This window comes from Phyllosticta citribraziliensis (assembly GCF_038025025.1).
Source record: "Phyllosticta citribraziliensis strain CPC 17464 chromosome Unknown J3D65scaffold_11, whole genome shotgun sequence".
In the NCBI taxonomy this organism is placed as follows: domain Eukaryota; kingdom Fungi; phylum Ascomycota; class Dothideomycetes; order Botryosphaeriales; family Phyllostictaceae; genus Phyllosticta; species Phyllosticta citribraziliensis.
The window spans coordinates 1,639,289-1,660,923 of NW_027117348.1; the positions used below are offsets into that span (position 1 = coordinate 1,639,289).

Consider the following 21,635-nt stretch of genomic DNA (forward strand, 5'->3'; position numbering starts at 1 on the left):
TTGAGCCTGCCGTCACTCAGTCTTAGCCTGCCATCACTGAGCATACCCACGGATGTGCCCTCTTTGAGCTTGCCGTCGCTTAGCATTCCCACGTCACTGGGCTTGAGCTTGCCAACAGATTTGGGCTTGACGCTGCCGTCGCTGAGCATCCCCACCGATGTGCCGTCGCTTGGTCTCACTCTGCCTTCGCTCAGTGTTCCCACGGACTTGAGTGTTAGCATCCCGAGTCTCAGCATTCCGACAGACTTGAGCTTGAGCATCCCGAGTCTCAGCCTCCCTACGGACTTGAGCATCAGCATCCCGAGTCTCAGCCTCCCTACTGATTTGAGCATCAGCATCCCGAGCTTGAGCATCCCAAGTCTGAGTATCCCGAGCCTTAGCGTCCCCACAGACCTAAGTATTAGCATCCCCAGCTTGAGTATCCCGAGTCTCAGCGTCCCAAGTCTCAGTCTTCCCACGGATCTCAGCATCAGCATCCCGAGTCTGACTCTACCCACGGATCTCAGCATTAGCATCCCAAGCCTAAGCATTCCGAGTCTCAGTGTTCCCACGGACCTCGGTATCAGCGTCCCGACTGATTTGGGCTTGACGTTGCCTTCTCTCAGCGTTCCCACTGATTTGCCATCACTCAGCCTGAGCCTGCCATCTCTCAGCATCCCGACTGACCTCGGCGTGAGCCTGCCGTCGCTGACTCTTCCAACTGACCTTGGATTGACGTTGCCTTCGGCCAGCGGCGTGCCCACTGCACCACCTTCGCTTGGCCTGACTCTGCCGTCGCTCAGTGTCCCTACTGATCTCGGGCTGTCCTTCCCATCTCTCAGTATTCCCACGGACTTGGGTTTGACCTTCCCCTCGCTTTCGCTGTCGATCCCCACGGAGACACCGTCGCTCGGGCTCAGCTTTCCATCTCTGAGCGTCCCCACTGACTTGGGCGTGACGCTTCCCTCGCTCTCCCTGAGTGTTCCCACCGACTTGGGTGTGACGCTTCCCTCGCTCTCGTTGAGCATGCCCACGGATTTGGGTGTCACCCTGCCATCTCTCAGTGTTCCCACTGATTTGGGTGTAACGGTTCCCTCGCTCTCACTGAGTGTTCCCACGGATTTGGGCTTGACGTTGCCGTCTCTCAGCATTCCCACCGACTTGGGTGTGACGCTTCCCTCGCTTTCGCTGAGCATCCCCACGGATCTTGGCTTGACGCTGCCTTCCCTGAGTGTCCCCACAGACCTTGGACTCACGCTGCCGTCGCTTAGCGTTCCAACCGATTTGGGCCTTACCCTGCCATCACTCTCCCTGCCCACAGACCTTGGCATCACGGTGCCATCGCTGAGCCTCCCCACAGATTTGGGTCTTACGCTGCCCTCTCTCAGTGTTCCCACTGACTTGAGCCTGTCGTTTCCCTCTCTCAGCATCCCGACTGATCTTGGCCTGACCCTGCCCTCGTTAAGTTTTCCAACAGACTTCCCGTCGCTGAGCCTGCCCACGGATCTCGGCCTTACGCTGCCGTCAATCAGCTTGCCCACAAATTTCCCTTCGCTCAGCCTGCCCACGGATCTTGGCCTTACATTGCCGACGGACCTGGGACTTACTCTGCCATCAATCAGCCTGCCCACGGATTTCCCCTCGCTCAGCATCCCTACTGACCTTGGCCTTACTCTGCCCTCAGACCTGGGCCTGACTCTGCCTTCGCTCAGCTTGCCAACAGATTTGGGACTTACTCTTCCCTCGCTGAGTCTCCCTACAGACCTTGGTCTCACGCTCCCAACAGATCTTGGCTTGACGCTGCCAACGAACTTGCCTTCGCTCAGCCTGCCTACAGATTTGGGTTTGACGCTTCCCTCGCTCAGTCTTCCAACGGACTTGGGCCTGACGCTGCCAACGGACCTTGGATTGACTCTCCCCTCTCTCAGTCTTCTCACCGACCTCGGCTTGACGCTTCCCACGAACTTGCCCTCGTTGAGCCTGCCTACAGACTTGGGTCTCACTCTTCCCTCGCTCAGTCTCCCGACAGACTTGGGCTTGACCCTGCCATCGCTCAGTCTGCCAACTGATTTGGGACTCACCTTGCCATCTCTCAGTCTTCCCACAGACCTTGGATTGACATTGCCCACAAACTTGCCCTCGCTGAGCTTGCCATCGCTGAGCCTGCCGTCACTGAGCTTGCCCACCGACTTGGGACTCACGTTGCCGTCTCTCAGCCTCCCAACAGATCTCGGCTTGACATTGCCCACAAACCTGCCGTCGCTGAGCCTGCCCTCGTTGAGCCTGCCCTCGTTGAGCCTGCCTACTGATTTGGGGCTCACCTTGCCTTCTCTTAGCCTGCCGACAGATCTCGGCTTGACGCTGCCAACAAACTTGCCGTCGCTGAGCCTGCCGTCGCTGAGTCTTCCCACGGACCTTGGCCTGACGCTCCCAACCAATTTGCCGTCGCTGAGTCTTCCGTCACTGAGCCTGCCCACGGATCTGGGACTTACCCTGCCTTCCCTCAGTCTCCCTACGGATCTTGGCTTGACACTGCCTACGAATCTGCCTTCTCTCAGTCTTCCAACAGACCTGTGGTTGACACTGCCGACCAACTTGCCTTCGCTGAGCTTCCCCACGGACCTTGGTCTGACGCTGCCAACAAATTTGCCCTCCCTGAGCCTGCCCTCGCTGAGCATACCCACTGACCTGGGGCTTACATTGCCGTCTCTCAGTCTTCCCACGGATCTTGGCTTGACGCTGCCAACTGACTTGGGGCTCACACTTCCGTCCATCAGCATCCCCACTGATTTGGGCCTTACCCTGCCCTCACTCAGCCTGCCAACTGATCTCGGCCTTACACTGCCCACGGACCTGGGACTCACGCTGCCCTCGCTGGTTCTTCCCACGGGAAATCCGACTATTACACCTGCGCCGAATGGTCGTCCGCTGTTGACAACGGCAGGATACTTGCCTGGTAGTACCACGTTCATTTTCTTCGCGCAACTCCCGCTCGGCATCGCTCTCAAGAAAAGGCAAATTCCAATTGTTGACCCAGTCCTCAGTCTCGTCGACAACTTGGTCGATGATCTTCTGGATGGCATTCTCCCCCTGATCCTCACGCCCACGAGACTGTTTGGTCCTTTCCCCACCAACATTCAGACCATCACGCAGCCCTTCCCTGGAACCACGACTACAACTTTCACGGTCGTGCCTACGGACACGAACCCTCCGTTTGTCGTCATTGGAACCCCGACTGTCACCGTCACCAGCATCATCACGACTACGGAGGCTGGCAATCCCGGTGCATCTTCTGGTCTCGGATTGCCATCCGGCCTACCTCTTCCGTCGATCACGCCAGGCATTTCGTTGCCCACTGGCCTCCCAGGGCTGACTTCAGAATTGGGCTCGATCCTACCAAGTGGAGTGCTATCTGAGACAACGCCCCTCTTGAGTGGTTTGCCCTCTTTGAGTGGAGTACTTCCATCAGGAGGAGCATCCTCCGGCGGCTTGTTGCCCCCCATTAGTCTCCCAAGCTCAGGAGTGGTATCACCGCCACTTTCAAGCCCAGGCGGCCCTCTGATTTCCCTCCCAAGTCTTTCGCAGATTCTGTCAATTCCGACCACGCCAATTCTGTCTCTGCCAACAACGCCCATCATCTCGTTGCCGGACCTGTCAGGCATCATCTCGCTCCCAACGACCCCCATCTTGTCGATTCCCACAACACCCATTCTCTCGGTCGATCTCTCTGGAATAATCTCTCTTCCCACAACCCCAATCATATCTCTCCCGACAACGCCCATCATATCTCTTCCAGACCTTTCGGGCATCATCTCCATCCCCACGACTCCAATAATCTCTCTCCCAACAACTCCGATCATCTCCCTGGGTCCCTCAGGCATCTCCTTGCCTACGACGCCCATCATCTCCCTCCCAACGACTCCAATCATCTCCATCTCTCTCCCGGGTCTCACTGATCTCCTACCAACAACGCCCATCATTTCGCTTCCAACCACCCCAATTATTTCTCTCGACCTGTCGGGCATAATCTCTCTCCCAACCACACCCATCATCTCGCTCCCGACGACCCCGATCATCTCTTTGCCAGATCTCTCCGGCATACTTTCGCTTCCAACCACTCCTATTATCTCTCTTCCGACGACTCCGATTATTTCTTTGCCGGACCTGTCTGGTATACTTTCGCTTCCAACGACTCCCATTATTTCGCTCCCGACCACCCCAATAATCTCCTTGCCAGACCTGTCTGGTATTCTTTCACTTCCAACGACGCCCATCATTTCACTCCCTATCACGCTGCCAACGCTTTTGCTCCCGAGCATTTCTCTGCCAATCTCGCTCCCCAGCATCTCCCTGCCGATTTCTCTCCCGAGCATCTCTCTTCCAAGCATATCCGCAGGAGTCTCTATTGGCCTGTCGATCGGCCCTGGCGGCGAGAACCCAACAACCACGACGGGCACAAACACTGCATCCTTCTCGTTCTCTGGATCTGGATCCGGATCTGTTTCGACGTTTGCTACGCAAACCGCACCGTCTTCTTTCTTGACTCTTCCGTCTGGAGCATCGACTGCTTCGAGCGGAGCGTCTGTGTTCCCTGGCGCAAGCACATCAATCTCAGGCACCGGTCCTGCGCCGTCCTCGGATAGTCTTGCGCCTTCTGGTTCCACCACTTCCAGCGGAACGGTGCCTGGCGCATCTTCATCTGGAAGCGTGGTGCCTTCAGGCGCGAGCACATCTCCCTCAAGTGGACTGCCCTCAGGATCTACTGGTCCGCCTTTGACATTCTCCCCCACCTCGACGCTCTTCCCGAGCTCCCTGTTCAGCAGCCAACCAACCACGCTGCTCACCCTGCCCTCGAATTCCGCTTCTGTGAGTGGTAGCGCGTCCATCTCTGGAGGTGTGTCTTCGCTGCCTTCCGGAACGACACCTGTCGTGAGCTCCCCTAGCTTGAGCATACCATCGGGTGTGTCTACTCTGCCCTCCGGGACACCCGGTTCATCAGGCGTGAGCTCGCCGACCCTGACCATTCCAACGGGCGTTTCTTCCCTCCCCTCTGGTGGCCCATCCAACACGATTTCGTCGTTGCCCTCTTTGACGTTGACCACGATCACCTCGTCGGGCTCTCTCACGACCATGTTCGTGCCTTCGTCGACGGGCCCGGCGCCGTCTTCGTGCACGCCTGGCTGGAAGCACATCGAGGGCTATGTCTGGGTCCAGCCCGGCCAAGCCGCCCAAGCCGCCCAAGCTGGCCGGAGATGATGAAATGTCTGTCAAATTCAACTGTGGATGTTCACACTTCAAGGCGCGATTTGTTTGAGAGCCTAGACTGGGTTGGCGTTTTGAAAGGTCGATTGTCTAATTTGTTCAAGTGTTTTCTTTGTTGACTCGTCGGATGCATGCCAGAATGATGACAAGCGAGCGGGCTGCTTTTGGGTTGACGGCTGTACTTCTTGCTCTTGTTTCCTCCTTGTCTTTTTCTTGCTCCAATGTTTGTGGACCTGTCTTGATGCGGACGTTGCTAATTTGTTGAAGGCATCAAAAGTCAGAACCACTTGATGTGGGCTACGGAGTTGTCTCGCGCCTTGTCGATTTCTTTTGTCGAGTCCTTTCTCTCATAGATTTGATCAATTTACCAGTTTCAAAAACATGCATGTCCCTCAGATTGTGCTCTGGCTATCTCAAGTTTCACGATTTCTGCTCGCAAAATATTGTCTGCCAGTCGCGGCTTCTGTCGTAAGGCGACATTCGAAAGTGGCGGTCAAGTTGCCCCCAAACACCTCAGATTTCAACAAGAGGCAATGAAGGCTGCCGCCTTTCAATTTCCTGCGACTTGGACACTTCCCACAGCCGGATTACACAAGCTGCCGGAGCAAATGAAATGGTGGGAGCTACGGACGTCATTGCTCCAAAGCCGTCAAGCGGAAGGCTCGAGCGGTGTCTCACGCTCTTTCCTTGCCTAGAGAAGCTCGACGTCTTCGACAACCACAATCTACCCCTAACCTCTTCAACACCGTCCACACGCTCATAAATTACCTTACTCGCTTCAACATCATCAACGCACTCAAAATCTCACTCGCAACACGATCCAACGTTATCAGCATGTCGGCTGATCCAACGCCATTCTTTCCATTGTTGCGCCTTCCCACCGAACTCACAGAAAAGATACTCGAGAGAGTGGATGATACGCAGACGCTCCGGAACGTTGCTCTCACTTGTTCCCATCTCAACGGTATCGTTGAGAGGTACCTCTATCGGAAAATCAGCATTACAGATATTCGGGGTCACCTGAGTTTCCTTTGTGCACTCGAGAAAAAGCCCAAACGAGCGAAACGAGTCCAAGATATTTGGATCCGTCGTCGCAGCCTACGCAATGCCTACCCTGGACCCGGCAATCTCTGCTCTGAAGAACCTATCTCTCATTTGCAGGTGTTACGGACCATGCCAAAACTGAAACGCCTGTACGTCAAGTCCTTCAGGATGTTCCCATCGGAGATACAAAGCATCTTTAACTGCGCTGCCCGAGGGGAAATCCTCTGCTCTCTCGAAGTTTGTACGTTGCGTCAGATCTACCCGAAGAGATTGTGTGCTGACCCAATCGAATAAACAGGTGAACTCGAACTCGATACAGCGGAGCCGGAATGCGTAATCGTAATAGACAGGGCGGAAAGAGGGGGGTTAAATGGCTGGATAGCGGCCGCCCGTTACTTTACCCCTGTTTTCCGACACCCAAATCTGAAGCACCTCATACTCAACAACGTCAGCGGAACTCTAGACCGAAGAGCTGCAGCACAACCACCCACCCCACTGGAGAGACTCGAGATTTTGGATTCTGAATTGAGCAATCGGGGCATCACAGATGCCTTGACCCACTGTCCCTTGCTCAAGGAACTCACTATCTGCCCGTCCTTGCTCTCCGGGTATCCTTTACTCGGTGCGGCTGATTACGGGGCTGAAGCATTCGCCGCTGTGAGGAACTCCCTAACAAAACTAGTCATGTGCTCGGGAGCACGTGGAAGGGCAGCCACGCCACTGGAGCTGCATACTATGGCCGCACTTCGCTATTTAGCTGTCGAGAACAAGTGCCTATTCGGATACATATTATCAGAACACGAGCTTTTGAAGACCATCACTGTCGAGCAGCTGGAGGCAATCTTCCCACCACAACTAGAAATATGGGAGGTGGATTGCACAGCGGACGTGATGGACACGATTTCCCACGCTCTGGTCCACAGGGAGGCCGTCTTCTCGAAGCTTCGACAGATTGTGCTTTGCGAGCACACGAGGGACGACATGGACCCAGAAGACGAGGAAAGGTTTGCTTTAGCTGGCATTTCATTGAAGTTCGGCTGTTCGGCACACTCGAAGGACCGTCATGGCTGTAGTGCTTGTAATATGTCCATTGGAGATGTTCGCTTTCGAATATCGCACAGTGTCTGAATCTGGCTTCGTTCAGTCTGAGTCGTTGCAACTGGGCACAGGACTCCAGCGAATTGAGAACCAGAAAAGAAGGAATTGGAACTCGAAGAAAGGACAATTCTGCAGGAACCAACGGCTGATTGATCTCGTCTCGACGGCTCAAGCGATGAAAACTGGAAAAGACAGCGCAGAGGTTGAGATTACAGGACCAAGAGGGGCAGGAAAATTCATATCAACGGTGCAGACAGTACCATCTTCCGAGCAACAGTGCAAGGCTATGCATGTGTCGCTTGTGATGCGAGTGTTGACGAGGAGACATCCCGAAATACCTCAGAAGCCAACACCGAGAATGAATGAGACCCTCAGCAAAAATCCAAACCACGTCGTAAACTGGTTGCCCCAATCCTCCCACCGCGTCCACATCCTCGGATCCCACAACGCGGACGGTTGGCCGGAGGCATCGGCGACAAGCTTCAAAGACCACAAATGACCCATGTCGCACAGCAAGATTCCAGCGACCACCAGGCGCCAGATGTCGCGGCGCTCGGATCCGACGTACCGCAAGACAACAAACTCGATGAAGGCGAAGTAGACGTAGAGAGAGGCCACTTCCCACATGAGAAGCTTTTCGATTGGCGTTTGTTGCAGCGTCTGCGGATGCAAAGGCGGAGGCGTGATGATTTGCAGCGCATCTGTCGGCGTGAAGATGTACAGGTAGGCCCCGATGACCGCGAAGACGGGTTCCAGCCAGAGCATGTAGACGCGGTAGACGAGCGGTACTGACGCTGCTTGTTTTTCCGGCGCCATTTTGGTCGACTGGTCGTGTTCAACGCAGTGGCGGAAGAGCTTTGGCATGTGTTCGAGCTTAAGAATCGTCGATGCTGGAGTTGTTGTTGGAAGTGTGTTGTGTTGTAGTTGAGGGAGCCCCGCGGAACACGCCGGAGGAGAGGTTGGCCACGTAAATACTACATGCGGCTTCCCTGTCGACTCAGCCAAGCTCGCTCGCTACAGCTGAGTCGATGATCCGCTTACTCTGCTGGAACATCTCAGCTCGTGGAGTGGTACAAGTGGCGGAACGATGTCGCAACAAAAGCTTCTCGGTCCATTCTTCAGCTATTCGCCCACTCCTCGTATCCGATGCCTCGACCCTACCATCTTGGAGCAAGTCAAGAATGTGCCGACGACATGGATCACTCATTGCCGAACCCTTTGGTAGCCGTCCGACTGCGACCAAGTGGATTGCCTTGACGAGCCCTGCTCTTGCAACAGCGTGAGCTCGCTGTAAGAGCGCTGTTGCGTCGACGCCCTCCAAGACCGCAGGTCGTCTTCCGTCTCGTTCATCCTTTTCAGAACGCGATGCCGCGCCGCCAACTCGCTGGATCCTTGCTGGCGCATGACGAGCTTGCCGACGCGCTTGCTTTCCGTTCCCGAAATGCTCGACGCCGTTCTGATGCCCGCGGCCCCGTTGCTGCGCAGAATCGAGCCTGCGTCGGTCAAGAGTGACACGGCTGCAAAATCTATCACGGCAGGTTGTTCGCATTGCCATTGCATCGCGAAGAGTATAGTGCCTGCAACCAGGATGAGCAAGTGCAAGATGATCCACGTCCGGATTCTTCCAGTATCTACGACGGCTTCCATTTCAGGGTAGGGCAGGCTGATGTTGCTCGTGGAACCTCCGGTAGCCAAGCGGTCCACGAGGTCGTTCCAGGACGCTTGGTACGCTGCAGAGAACGAGCCTGCGAGAAATCCTTCCAAGTTTTCCCACGTCGGCGCGTACGTCGCGTTGGCAGTGACAATCGCCAACATGGTCTCGGGCAACATACCCAACACGATTTCGACAAGAGTGTCTTCCTGCAGAGCAAAGTCTCCCGGCGCATCGCCTGGCCTTTCGACGACACCTGGAGCGACGACCTGGCAGTTGGAGCATTCCAAGGAGCCCGCTGTGACCTCAACTCGAGCGAAAAGGTAGCAGTTGTTTGGGTCGTTGGAAGCATCCAAATTCTGTTTCACCAAAGGGAGAGGGCCGAAAGCTGGGCTGGTATTTGCGCAAACCCCATCGGATGCCTGGCTCGCAACCACTGCTATTGTGTAGCCTTCGTCCAAGATTGTCGCGTTCGGCCAAGTCGACAGCCAAGTTGATGACGGAGCGTTTCGCAGTATCGCAGCGTTTCCGATTAGTGATTTCGCCAGGGGATTGGCGCTTGAGCTCACATTGAAGAGTCCGTTGTCCATGTCCAAGTAAGGCGCGAAAGAGTCTTGATAGTCGATCCATGTCAAGTTCGTCATGTGGAAGAAGGGAAAGACGGCTTTGCCCACTTTGGTCTCTGGGGGGAGAGCTTGGTATTCGCCGGAAGCATTCACTTTGCCGTGTTCTTTCATCGCGCTTATCCATCTCCGACTGGGGACATTGTTCCCTCCTCTTACCGAGTAGAAGTCGCCTGCGAAACCATGAAGAACAGCCAGACCGGAGGCTCGGTATTTGGAGAATCCACGGACATCTGATGAGTTCCGAAATTGGTCGAACTTGGGGCCATCGTCGGCGGTGTTGACGGTGACGTTGAAGTCTGCGGGATCGAAAAGAGTCTTTGGTCTCCAGCTGATTGCGCCTTGAGCTACTGGAGAGCTCAGCTGGGCGGGTACGAAGAGGAGGAGAAGCAAAGTCGCCCCCAGCGAGTAGAGGCCGAATCCAGCGGGTCCCTGCTCGTAGCAGAAGAGTCTCTCGATTTGACGAAGCGTGACCCCACACTTCTCCAACAAGATGAAGACGCTCCGTTGGGCTGCTGTCGCGTTGCAGACGTTCGTGGTGAACCGAGTCACCACGAGAGCGGCAGCTATGAGCGTTGTGACATCTGATTGGCGAAGCTTTCCATGGTAGATGTTGTGCGCGATGGACAAACCCGGGGAGTCCAATGGGAAAGATTTGCCGTTGAGCTGGAATACCGCGAGCAGGCCAAAAGTGATGACGACAAGAACATGGAGGGCGAAAAAGTACCACGCGCGCACGCAGCGAAAGAAATTCCGATTTACGGGTTGGTCGCTCGACGTTCGCGGATCAACATGAGTGTCGCTTGATTCCAGCAGCTGGAGTTTCTGCATACTTTCGGCTTTGACAGAAGCCACTCCCACCTGGGAGAGCCGGAGTCATATTCATTTGCGCGCTGCTTACGCTCCGGTCGCTGGTAACCAGGAGTGATGATGGTGGCGCCGCAGCTCAGCGAGTGGCGGAGCCGGACCAAGCCCGTGCAAATCATCTTACCTGCATCAAGAAGCAGAATCACGACCAAGCAGAGTCAACGTCATGTTGACAAGAAAAGCTCCAGCTTGCTTGGATTGCGGGGCCGGAGTCCGCTTACTAGAACCGCATGGCGAAGCTGGCACACAGCGAGTCTTTTCGCCAATAAACGCTCAAGAAGATTGTTGCAGCAACGCACACACAAAGGCCGCAGATAGCAAGGTGAGATTGATGCATGCGATGTGTAGATGTTGCCATTGACAGAAAATAGCCCCCATCGAGCTTGCGCGACAAGTTGTCAGCAGAATACGCGTCCACGTCCCCTCTTGCTGTGGCGGAGCCTCTTTTTGTGCCAGAAGCCTCGCGTTCCATTCGCGGACAAGAGACCGACGCCTGCTCAACGCTGTTGGACCAACTGTGCTGTTTCCACCCACGTGGCGCGTTTGGGGGCTGGCCGAAATTCCTGGGCAGCGCGCGATTGCTCCACTTAGGACGAGGCTGTTGAATCCGAAGGCCTAGCTGAGATCAACCGCACGTTAGCAACGCCGGCAGATTGAGAGGGCAATTTTCGCTCGTTACCCGGGTGCGTCTCGCCAAAGCCAGGCGCACCATGATGATTCCAGCAAACGCCTTGGAATTTTCCAGTCCATCTTCGCGCCATCTCGAAGCAGTCAAGCTTTTGCGCTGTTTGGCGCAGAGTCTGGGCCTCCGGCCTGGACTTGGGCGATGCACGTGAAAGCGCCAACTGCCGTGCGTGATCTTTCTGGAAGCTGTCAGGCCCAAACAATTGATGGCGGGCGGCGACACAAGCTCCGGTCTCAGGTTGGATTGAAGGTGGGTGCACATGGTGAATCGAAGGCGATGGCAGGCATTGTTCGACGCGCTGTGGCGAAACTCCCCGCAGAATCGTTGACGAACGACCAGTCCGAACTGGCAATCAAACAGGTGCCTGCCAACGGCTTCGTGAGCGAGCGAAGATGGGACACCGTCTTTTTTGTTGCGCTGCTTGTTGGAGAGGCGGGTTTGCTCTGGAAGAGAGGAGAGGTCCAACCAGTTGTTGTTGTCCCCAGAGAGCACCAAGGCCCAAATTCGCCTAGCGCCGTCGGCCGGGCCCACAACGTTGCCCGCAACCTTGAGTCTATCCACACCCTTCCTCGTCCACATCTTCATCCTCACCTCTTCAAAAATCACGCACCGACAGTCTGTTCAACGGCACCGAGCGTTCGCCTTGTCATGGTCACCACGTTCCGGCCGTCGGCAATCAGACTACCGGCGACGCCTGTCTGCTATTCCATGTCGACAGCCGGCAAGGACGCAGTCAGTCTATCCAAGTCGGTACAAGCGCTGAGATGATGCGATGGGAAAGCTGGGCCGTGGGCAAACCCAAAATCAACTCGGATTTTCGTGTCCGACGTTAGCGTCCTCTGGGTCAGAAAGCCGGCGGGTCGGGAGGTTGGGGCTACAGGTTGGAGCGGTCCAAAAATCGGGAGAGGCAAATGTACACACCTGTCTGAGACAAGAACATTGACTTGCGACACAGCTCGCCATGGTCACGCTTCATGTCCACGTTGTCGAATTTGATTTCCAAAGTGGCACTGCACAAAGTCTCGAATCCGACCGAAAGCTGCATGAAACCGCATCAAATTTGCTCTCGCGCTCGCAGGAAACTCTGGCCGTGGAGTGGGATACTGGAAGACCCCAGAGGCTCCTTTGAATTGAGCACGCGCTCACTCTCACCGCATTTTGGCTGCTGCAGCGCCGTTGACAGCGGCTCAATCTTCGTCGCTGCGGCTCATGCAGACCGGCCGTCTGCGACGCCCTAGTGCGCTCCATCGACATTTTGAATTCCTGAGACACTGAATCTGCTCCGGATTGGGCGACTCCGCTCATGCGTGGACACGGTCAACGTCTGATGTCGAGGACGCTCCTCAATCTGCAGCACTTGGCATCGTTCCCAGCCAACTTTCATTGGCTCGAAATTGAAGCGATGGACAGACCTAGATCCATTTGTACTGGTGTATTTTTTGGGCAAGCAAGAGCTACTGCGGGTGTTAAGTTTCATCGTCGTAGATGGCAGGTTTGATTTTGCCCCACAAATTTGCGTCGCTCATTGAAAGGACCATCTGAGAAGGTTTTAATCGCAATGAAATGGAACTAGACCACCAGCGTCCCTTCTTTAACGACACCTAGCGCCCACATGTGAAGAGCGACCATTCCATTCGTTTTGCCCCGGACTGATCGAACTGAAGAGTTGTCTGGTACAACTCCAACTCTTTTTCATCTTGAGCGCCTTCGCCGCCGGTGACGAGCATGGCCAGCAAGCAAGCAAAATCTTCGGCGGTGGATGTGGGGGAGCGCGATCGGATCAGGAGATTGACGCCGGTTGAGGAGCTTCAAACTCGACTGACATCTTGGGATGGCACCGCGGACCGCATGGCTGATCCCAACTACCCAGAACCTGATGACGAAAAGGCAACAGCAGAGGTGGTCGACGAAAAGGGACTGACAGAAACTGGAACCGAAGAAGAGGAAAATTCCCCATACCCGGAAGTTCGTGCGGCTGTCCCAAATGTCGATGAAGACATGCCTGCAAATACGATTCGCGCGTGGACACTCGGCCTGCTGCTTACTGTTTTTGGAGCCAGCGTCAACACCATCTTCTCCCTCCGTCAGCCCGCCATTAGTATTGGAACCATTGTGGCACAGCTCATCTCCTACTTTCTGGGAAACCTGTGGGCGAGGTTCCTGCCTGACAAGCAGTACACGACTTTTGGCATCAAGTGGAATCTCAATCCGGGCCCCTTCAATGTCAAAGAGCATTCGATTATCGTCGTCATGGCCGGTGTTTCTTACGGCGTCGCATACGCTACCGACATCATCCTAGCCCAAGTGAGCTTCTACAAGCAGGACTTTGGTATTCTTTTCCAGCTGCTTCTGATCATCACCACCCAAAGCCTTGGATACGGGATCGCGGGGATGCTGCGCAAGTTTCTCGTGTATCCCGCTGCTATGATTTGGCCTGTCAACCTCGTGGGTGTGAGCCTGATGCACGCCATGCACGAGAAGGAGGTCACGGTCGACCCAACGATCCCAAAGATTTTTGGAGGAGCCATGTCGCGGTATAGGTGGTTTGGCATCATGTTCTTGATATCCTTTGCGTATTACTTCATCCCGGGATTTCTGGCACAATTCCTGAGCATCTTTGCCTTCATGACGTGGATCTACCCAAACAACCCCGTGGTGAACCAGATCTTCGGCGGCTCGACAGGATTGTCTCTGATACCCATCACCTTCGACTGGACACAAATCACGGGTTTCGTTGGCGACCCTCTCATTCCGCCGTGGCACGCCATTGCAAACACCCTCATCGGTGTTGTTGCATTCTACATTTTCGGAGCCCTCGGCCTGCATTACGGAGGCGCTTTCTATGCCAAGTTTCTACCGATGAGCGACTCTTCGACCTACGATAACACTGGCGCGCCGTACAACACCTCTCTGATCGTTACCGACCGACTCACGCTGAATGAAGCCGCATACAAACAATACTCGCCACTCTTCATCTCCACGACGTTTGCCATCAGCTACGGACTGTCATTTGCTACGATCGCGTCTCTCGTGGTGTACGTCTTTTTGCATTACCGCAAGCAAATTTGGAAGCAGTTCAGGAGCTCTACAATCGAGGAGCCCGATGTCCACGCAAAGATGATGATGAAGTACAAGGAGGCTCCGCACTGGTGGTACGGCGCGCTCTTTGTCTTCATGATTGGCCTTTCGCTCGTCACGATTCTGGCGTTCCCCACCGAGTTCGCCTGGTGGGCGTTCTTGATCGCCATCGTCCTCTCGACGGCCTTTACTCTCCCAATCGGTATCATCCAGGCCATCACGAACCAGCAGATTGGCCTCAATGTCATTACCGAATTTTTGATGGGGTACATGCAGCCCGGACGCCCTCTCGCGCTCATGATGTTCAAGACGTACGGGTACATCACCATGTCCCAGGCATTGAGCTTCGTTAGCGATTTGAAATTGTAAGTCTTGAAAGGCCCCGCGTGTTCTTGCGACAACTACTCACCCCGTCCAATGCAGTGGCCACTACATGAAGATTCCTCCCCGGACCATGTTCACCGCCCAAGTCGTAGCCACAACCGTCGCGTGTTTCGTCCAGATCGCCGTCCTCAACTTTGCGCTCAACAACATCGAAGACGTCTGCACTCCGCAACAGCCGCAAAAGTTCTCCTGCCCCGGCGGCAGAGTTTTCTTCTCGGCTTCAATCATTTGGGGACTGCTTGGACCGCAGCGCATCTTCTCCCCGGGCCAAGTCTACAATGCTTTGTTCTGGTTCTTCCCGCTGGGATTCATCCTCCCCATCATTTTCTGGTACGTGGCCAAGAAGTGGCCCAGGTCAGGAGCGCGATACCTGATGGCACCGCTCATCCTCGGGGGTGCTGGACTCATTCCTCCTGCGACGCCGCTCAACTACTTGTCGTGGGGCGCGGTCGGATTTGTTTTCCAGAAATACATTAGGTCGAGACACTGGAACTGGTGGTCGCGGCTCAACTACATGACGGCAATTGGCTTGGACACAGGCCTTGCGATCGCTACGCTCGTCATCTTTTTCGCCTTCACGATGCCCGGAGTGGAAGCGCCGCAGTGGTGGTAAGTTGAACGACTCGAGTCTGAGCGATAGCTGACGATTTCGCAGGGGAAACACCGTCGTCCAAACGACAATGGACGCTCAGGACACAGCAATACAAGCGCAGGTTGCTCCTGGCCAGCATTTTGGGCCAGACACGTGGTGATCCAAAAAGAAGCTCTCCGTTGGTGTTTCTTTTCCTTCTTATCTTTCCGTAATTCTTGATGGACATGTATCTTGCGCCGCGCTTTGAAAGCCGGACCTTTTTGCCCATAATATCACCATGTTCAAGAACACACGGCGGAGGCTTTCACCTTCGATTGAAGCGTCAACTCTAGTTAGGTCAAATTCACCGACTGTCTGTTTTTGCTCGTTGCGATTCTCCACAGCTCGACGATCCAGCGTCATCAATGTGGGACAAACCTTTCTTTTTTAGCGGCCACAGACGCGGTGTTTGCTCAAGGCCAGGGAGGAGGCGAGAATGTCACAGGATGTGTTCCTCTCGCATTGTAGGGTAGGCCGAAAATGCGAAGCACGGCCACGCCCAGACGAACCGTGTGTGCACTTGTTCCATTCAGCCTGGCGGGCTTGGGAAGAATTGGTTTCGCTGACCCGCCTTGGCAATACTTTGTCAAGCGCAGGCGGCGGACCAGCGGACCGCGTTTTGCGCTGGCCAATTTTCCACGTATCACCAGGGGCCAGAGCCGCCACGCCAAGACAGTGGTACAATTGGACCTCTGCGGCGCCGCATGACACCAGAATAGATACGGAGAGATGTCCCTTTGCGCCTGCATGGCGTTTGTGAAAGTGCACTTAGAGAAGTCTTCTGGAGACATCACAAACCCGTCAGTATTTGTGGGATTGGAAATTCGCGAAGACTTTTGTTTCGTTGTGATTCACACTCGGCGAGGTATTATACTACGCTTGCTTACCATGGCATGCTACAAACTCCCCCAATGGCACGACACGAGCTCATTCGCCAGAGGGTCCCGTGAGGACCGTTCCCAGCGCCGCTGCAGTGCCAAAGTTAGGCGAGCCGTCCGAGTTCCAATTGACAATTTGGGCCGACGTGTATCTGTTGCCATCACAAGTGCCAGCGGAGTTGGACGTCGCGTGGTAGACGTTCCAGATTTCCGTTCCATCGGGGCTCGTGAAGAATCTGCTCACTGAATCAGTTTCAAATCCCGAAAATTGGGAAGATGCAGCCGTTTTTCCAGTGCAAAGAAGACGAGGACACGTACCCATTGTGACCGGTGCCGTAGTTGCCATTCGCAGAGCTAAAGACTGGACCCGACTTGGCCCAGCTGCTTGCAGACGTCGGGTCTCCGCTACCGTCCCACGTCAACAAGCCCAACTGGTAGCTCGCCGTCCAGCAGTAGCTAGCAGAATACGCAATGTACGTCTTGCCGCCGTGGTACAACGCTGCAGGCCCTTCGTTGACCGGAGTGTCGACAATTTCCCAGTCCTCGGTGGGCTCAGAGATGACGGTTGTCGCGCCGAGTTCTCCGGGCGAAGTGAGCGGCGCAATGCACAAGGACTGCAGGTTATTCGTGCTGAAGCAGGAATACGCAAAGTAGTTTCCTGACGTGAAGCGGACGACAGTGCCGTCGATCCCCCAAACGTCAGTCAGCTGGGCGAGGTATGAAAAGTCATCATCCCAAGGACTGGCTCCGCCTGTTTTCCGGAGAGGTCAGCGGTTGCGATGTAGCATTTTGAGCAAAGGGTCTTCTTACCCTGTAGCACGTGAGCTCTTTGCAAGTCCAAGTTCTCCGAAGATCCGGCTGTGTAATAGATATACCAGGAGTTGTCGATGTAATGGAGCTCAGGCGCCCAAACGTTGCAGCAGCGGCTGGCCGTGGTGTCGGTCCAAACAGTCTTCCTCTCTCCGGTTTTCAGGCCTTCCAGAGTCGTCGCGCGAGTGATTTCGAGGTCGGTCCATGTCGTAGTCATAAGATAGTAGTACCCGCCAGTCCATGCTATGTGAGGGTCGGATCCATCAGTGTCCCTGAGCGCATTGGAATAGGTCGCGGCGCGGGCGACGGCGGCAAAAGCCAGAAGGCTTTGGCAAATCAGACGAGCAATCGACCGCATTTTGCGTTGGGATAGAAATGGATCAAATTGATGACATTTGACAAGGTACAAAAGGAAACACAGCTTTATACGTCGACAGCGAAGGGGCAGAGTAGTTCCGCACAACCGTGCCCAGGGCAATGCTCCAGAGAACCCACCTGCTGTCCGACTACCAAATGGCCACTACAGTCTCCGCACGTCCGTTGCGTCGCTTCATCGTTCTTGATGATTGGTGCTCGTTCACACAAGCCTCCTTGGGCAACAGTCCCGTTTCAGATAGGTGGATACCTCGTTCGCTTCGAATTGGCCGTTTGACGTCTCTGGGTAGGCAATGTGCGCATTCAAGATAGGTGGAAAAGCACCAATCACGAGTTTGGCTGGCCAAAAGCAGGAGGCGGGGGCATTCGTGGCGGCCGACCACCAGTTTTCCCACTGCAAGCCCTTCTGCTTCTGGTCATTGGCTAAATCCGCTCCATATCGGCAAATATGCGTGTACATCGGGGCGGCCCGTACCATAACGGAACAATTGCTCTCTCACTATCGCTTGGAGACTCGGCTTCAACAACCCCTTTCGGCAGGAGATCGTATTCGGTAACATGCTGCACTACATCCACGGTCAGTCCGCTCCTCGAATCTGTCACATACCAGAGCCGAGGGTAAAACACGCAGGGCGATTCCTATTCGAGTCTTGCATGTGCAGACCAAAAGTCACGACCGGAAGTCACAACAACTCGAAGAAATAACGGCGGTTTCAGCGCGGGCTGTGGCGGTCTCCACGATGAAGCCGCGTCTTTGAGGGAAGGCAAGATAGCGGAGCGCTGGCAAGATTCCAAGATTGTGCAGAAACCTCGAATGCTGTGTGGAGTCGACCTCCCAGGGACAGGGCGCTATGGCACGAGCGGACGAAGGGGGCCATTCGCTGTGCAATTGTGCGCAATTCATCTTTGCAAGATCTTTCGTCCGACTTTGATCCCAGAAGACAGCAAGATCAGCTATCCCTCGCCTCAGTGTCTCCCTTCTGATCTGCGAGCGCCGTGTCCCAATATCGAAGGTATCTCGGGCTGGAGACGTTTGACCGTGCTCACTCGATGATCGACATGGTGCGAGTTCTGCTGCGACGGTTGGCGGGCTGCGGCTGACGGCTGGTTGCAAATGAAAGGAACGGCGAGTGTATTGTTGAGCACTGGCTGCTGGTCGCTGCCGAGGATGGGTCGCGTTTGGAGTGTCGCGTTCGGGAGGCAGTGCGTGGGAATTGGGAAGTAGTCAGTGAAAGCCGTACGAATGCTCGTGAAGCGCATCAGGCCTGAGCAAAATGTAGACAGGATGCTGGACGGATGTAGAGCAGTGACTGTCGCGGGAAAGAATGTTGTCTCCGCCGTCGCGGGTGGTGAACCATGGCTCGGGGCCCGCCCGCGGGCCATCCTTGCGCCTCCGCTCCGGTCACCGCTTGCCTGCCGCTGTGGCGAAGTCTCTCCGCTCCGCTCCGCCCCGCCCGCCCTGCTTCCATCGCTTCCCACCAACGTCTCGTTCTACTGTCGCAACACTCAACTCGCACGCGACACGATTGATGAAATGACGGGCCAGACAACGAACAGAATATTTTTCTTCAACTCCAGCTGAGATTGTGAGATGTCCAGCGCCCGGCACTTTCCCACGGCCTTGCCTGGCTGACCTACCGCCCTCCGTCCGCCATGTTGTCCCGCAATGCAGACCGCTGCCCCCGCCGATGTTCTGGACGCCACCAACGTCCGGGAGGACAATCAGCACATCCTTCCGACGAAATTCGCGATGTACTCGGGAAGATTTACGGCCTCGTTCTGCTCTCCCATCATCGGCCGTCGTGGAATCTGAGCAAAGCGTACTGAACAAGTCACGTTGTTTCCGATCAAAGCTGTATTGGAGTCTGCGCCGTCGCAAAAGATTCATTTGAACGAGTGACTAGCTGCGGGAAAGCAACGAGAACGAAAGAAACCGAAACACCACGCGCAACGCTTTTCTCGAGGGTTTCTCGGTTGTTACTTGAGCCACGCACCGCCTGTGAACTAAACAAGACGCTGCTCGAGGCAAAAAATGCTGCCATGGCTCAGCCTGTCCTGATCTCAATTGGGACGGCGTCGGCCACCATTGTTGCCTCCCTTACCCTTGCCACCCTGTTTTCCACCCTTTTTTCCACCCTTTCCACGGTTGTTGTTGTTGTTGTTGTTGGCGCGGGCCTCGACTAGGGGACTATCCTTGTCGTCCTCGCCGGCCTGAAGAGAGCGCTTGTCGTCACGGTTCCTCTCGGCCTCTTGCTTCCTCCTCTGCTCGTCCTCCTTCTGCTGCTGCTGTTCCTGCTTGCGCCTCTGCGCGTCATCCTTGGCCTGCTGCTGCTCCTGCTTGCGTCTTTGCTGGTCTTCCTTTTCCTGCTTTTTCTCTTGCTCACGTCTCTCTTCATCCTCCTCCTGCTGCTTCTGCTGTTGCTTGCGTCTCTGTTCGTCCTCCTTCTCTTGCTGTTGCTGCTGCTTGCGTCGTTGCTGGTCTTCCTTCTGTTGCTGTTGCTGCCTGCGCCTTTCTTCTTCCTCGTCATAGTCGTCGCGGGCCTTGAGTGCGAGAGGGCCGTCATGGGAGTTTCCGACGCTCTTCATGTCTCTCTTCACGAGCTCGTTGACAGCGAGAGGATGACCAACGCCGGTGCTCTCCGGTACAGGAGCTGGCAAAGCGCCAACCATGGCACTGAAAGCAGTCAGCAACGTTCCAATTCAGAACTCAAAAGGCGACATACCTTGCCGACGCAAGGGTAATCAGGACGGTGCAGGAGAAGCGCATGTTGATGGTTTGTGTGTTGGTTCTTGTTGTTGACTGTGTGTTGGTGTGTTTTTTGCTTGACTGACTGAACGAAAGCCGTGGCCAAGGGTGGGCTTTATACCCCATCTTGCCCATGATTCTACCGCCATCTCTTGGTACTGTGTCTCGATTCGGCGTCGAAGGATTGCATCAGGCGAAGACCCTACATTGACCGCGCAGCCAGTCTCGACCTTGGTCGCAATGATCACGCATACAGTGGCTGCGCATGTTCTCGGAGCGCGAGCGCCGAGCATGTTTCCAAGAGCCCACGACACGCCGGCAAGAATTGGCTCCCCGAATCAATGCCGCCCGGAGGTGTTTCGAAGCGGTTGGCCCTCTGGTCCAGAACACGACGCCGGAGCGGCATTTGAAACGTGTGGCTCAGGAAGACGACTCTGGAAGCAGAGATGGCAGCTCAACTTTGTAGCGTTTCCGCAGTGTCTCGCTGCGCTTTCTCGACCAGCACTATGCTGCGGTCAATCTCCTTGAGAAATTGGAGTATCGACGCTTCATATCCGAGGATCACCAAAAGCTGCTCCGACACGGATGGAGTGGTTGGGCGACAGGGGAAATCTTTATCTTCGCTTCCAAGTTTCGGTCTGCTGGTGCGTCGCCGACGTTTGACGCCTTGCGCATTTCGGCACGGGACATGTACCAAACAACTTCTCGCTCAATTGAACGCGTCCAATGCAGGCAAATTTCTCGAACACCTCAACATTTTTGTTTCCTGGCAAGGCTGCATCGGCCTCGACCAGTGCCCCTGCCAAGTTGCACTGCCGGCTGTCTAGATTACGCATGTTGCATCTTCCGGCCACACCCGCGACAAGAATTCGCTCGGTGTCTCGTGTTACTGACCAGTTTAGAATAGTCTGGAAGAACTGAGTCTATGCCTCCCATGCCGCCTTCCGCGCGTTCGGCATCCCGCCGCCGCTCATCGATGAAACAAAAAAACCAAGGCTCGCAGCGACAAGATGTGACGGTCGCAGTCGTATGGAGCGACTTGGAAAGCCACAATCTGCTCCGCTTGAGAGCGATGAGTAGTGCTCCGGTCGTCCGCAGTATCAAAAAACGACGTCGAAGTCCCGCCCGATATAGAACCGTTGTGTGTGCTATACCTACATATAGCCTATTCCGCAGCTCAAGATAGTCGTTGTATAAGCTAGGAAGGGATAGTTAACAACGCTATACTAACTTATCTAAGTACTAGAGATACTACTACTATCTAAAGCTACTTAAGATCCTTTAAAGTCTAGGCCGTACTTTAATATACTAGGTCGTTCTATTATTTATTAGCTTAAAAGAAATATAAAATTAATTTATAGCTAGATTACTATCTCTCTCTTTAATAATAGACCCTTACTTTTTAATTACTAACTTCTTCTATCTATTTAGGTATTAAATTACCTCTAGCTATAACTATATAATATTTAAAGATCTAGTTAGATAAAATATAATATTTATATTTATATTATCTACTAAATTACT

At 54.7% G+C, this 21,635-nt stretch overlaps 8 protein-coding genes across 8 annotated transcripts; 2 read left to right on the plus strand and 6 right to left on the minus strand.

The window, feature by feature from the left end:
- Positions 1-1,503: 1,503 nt before the first annotated feature.
- J3D65DRAFT_109070 (uncharacterized protein) lies at positions 1,504-3,547 on the minus strand. The gene is made up of 2 exons (XM_066793706.1): positions 1,841-3,547; positions 1,504-1,623 (listed from the first exon to the last, which is right to left on the minus strand). The coding sequence occupies exons 1-2, from the start codon at positions 3,114-3,116 to the stop codon at positions 1,598-1,600; spliced, it is 1,302 nt and encodes a 433-aa protein (XP_066652172.1). The 5' UTR covers positions 3,117-3,547; the 3' UTR covers positions 1,504-1,597.
- A 4,175-nt stretch (positions 3,548-7,722) lies between these two features.
- J3D65DRAFT_606389 (uncharacterized protein) lies at positions 7,723-8,199 on the minus strand (the record flags this gene model as incomplete). Its single annotated transcript, XM_066798442.1, has 1 exon — positions 7,723-8,199. One exon carries the CDS (start codon positions 8,197-8,199, stop codon positions 7,723-7,725), a length of 477 nt encoding a protein of 158 aa, XP_066652173.1.
- Positions 8,200-8,234: 35 nt separating this feature from the next.
- Positions 8,235-10,680, minus strand: J3D65DRAFT_109076 (uncharacterized protein). The gene has a single exon (XM_066793707.1). It carries the CDS (start codon positions 10,486-10,488, stop codon positions 8,587-8,589), a length of 1,902 nt encoding a protein of 633 aa, XP_066652174.1. The 5' UTR covers positions 10,489-10,680; the 3' UTR covers positions 8,235-8,586.
- J3D65DRAFT_637079 (uncharacterized protein) lies at positions 10,492-11,644 on the minus strand. Its single transcript, XM_066801465.1, has 2 exons — positions 11,204-11,644; positions 10,492-11,143 (listed from the first exon to the last, which is right to left on the minus strand). Exons 1-2 carry the CDS (start codon positions 11,468-11,470, stop codon positions 10,745-10,747), a joined length of 666 nt encoding a protein of 221 aa, XP_066652175.1. The 5' UTR covers positions 11,471-11,644; the 3' UTR covers positions 10,492-10,744.
- Positions 11,645-13,057: 1,413 nt separating this feature from the next.
- Positions 13,058-15,423, plus strand: J3D65DRAFT_559125 (OPT oligopeptide transporter protein-domain-containing protein; the record flags this gene model as incomplete). Its single annotated transcript, XM_066797395.1, has 3 exons — positions 13,058-14,652; positions 14,711-15,280; positions 15,327-15,423. The coding sequence occupies 3 exons, from the start codon at positions 13,058-13,060 to the stop codon at positions 15,421-15,423; spliced, it is 2,262 nt and encodes a 753-aa protein (XP_066652176.1).
- Positions 15,424-16,198: 775 nt separating this feature from the next.
- J3D65DRAFT_109086 (arabinofuranosidase) lies at positions 16,199-17,457 on the minus strand. The gene is made up of 3 exons (XM_066793708.1): positions 16,991-17,457; positions 16,499-16,931; positions 16,199-16,416 (listed from the first exon to the last, which is right to left on the minus strand). Exons 1-3 carry the CDS (start codon positions 17,346-17,348, stop codon positions 16,230-16,232), a joined length of 978 nt encoding a protein of 325 aa, XP_066652177.1. The 5' UTR covers positions 17,349-17,457; the 3' UTR covers positions 16,199-16,229.
- A 124-nt stretch (positions 17,458-17,581) lies between these two features.
- On the plus strand, positions 17,582-18,505 carry J3D65DRAFT_109221 (uncharacterized protein). Its single transcript, XM_066793709.1, has 2 exons — positions 17,582-17,942; positions 17,997-18,505. The coding sequence occupies exons 1-2, from the start codon at positions 17,814-17,816 to the stop codon at positions 18,417-18,419; spliced, it is 552 nt and encodes a 183-aa protein (XP_066652178.1). The 5' UTR covers positions 17,582-17,813; the 3' UTR covers positions 18,420-18,505.
- An 834-nt stretch (positions 18,506-19,339) lies between these two features.
- Positions 19,340-20,459, minus strand: J3D65DRAFT_109239 (uncharacterized protein). Its single transcript, XM_066793710.1, has 2 exons — positions 20,089-20,459; positions 19,340-20,039 (listed from the first exon to the last, which is right to left on the minus strand). The coding sequence occupies exons 1-2, from the start codon at positions 20,244-20,246 to the stop codon at positions 19,427-19,429; spliced, it is 771 nt and encodes a 256-aa protein (XP_066652179.1). The 5' UTR covers positions 20,247-20,459; the 3' UTR covers positions 19,340-19,426.
- Between the last annotated feature and the right edge of the window lie 1,176 nt (positions 20,460-21,635).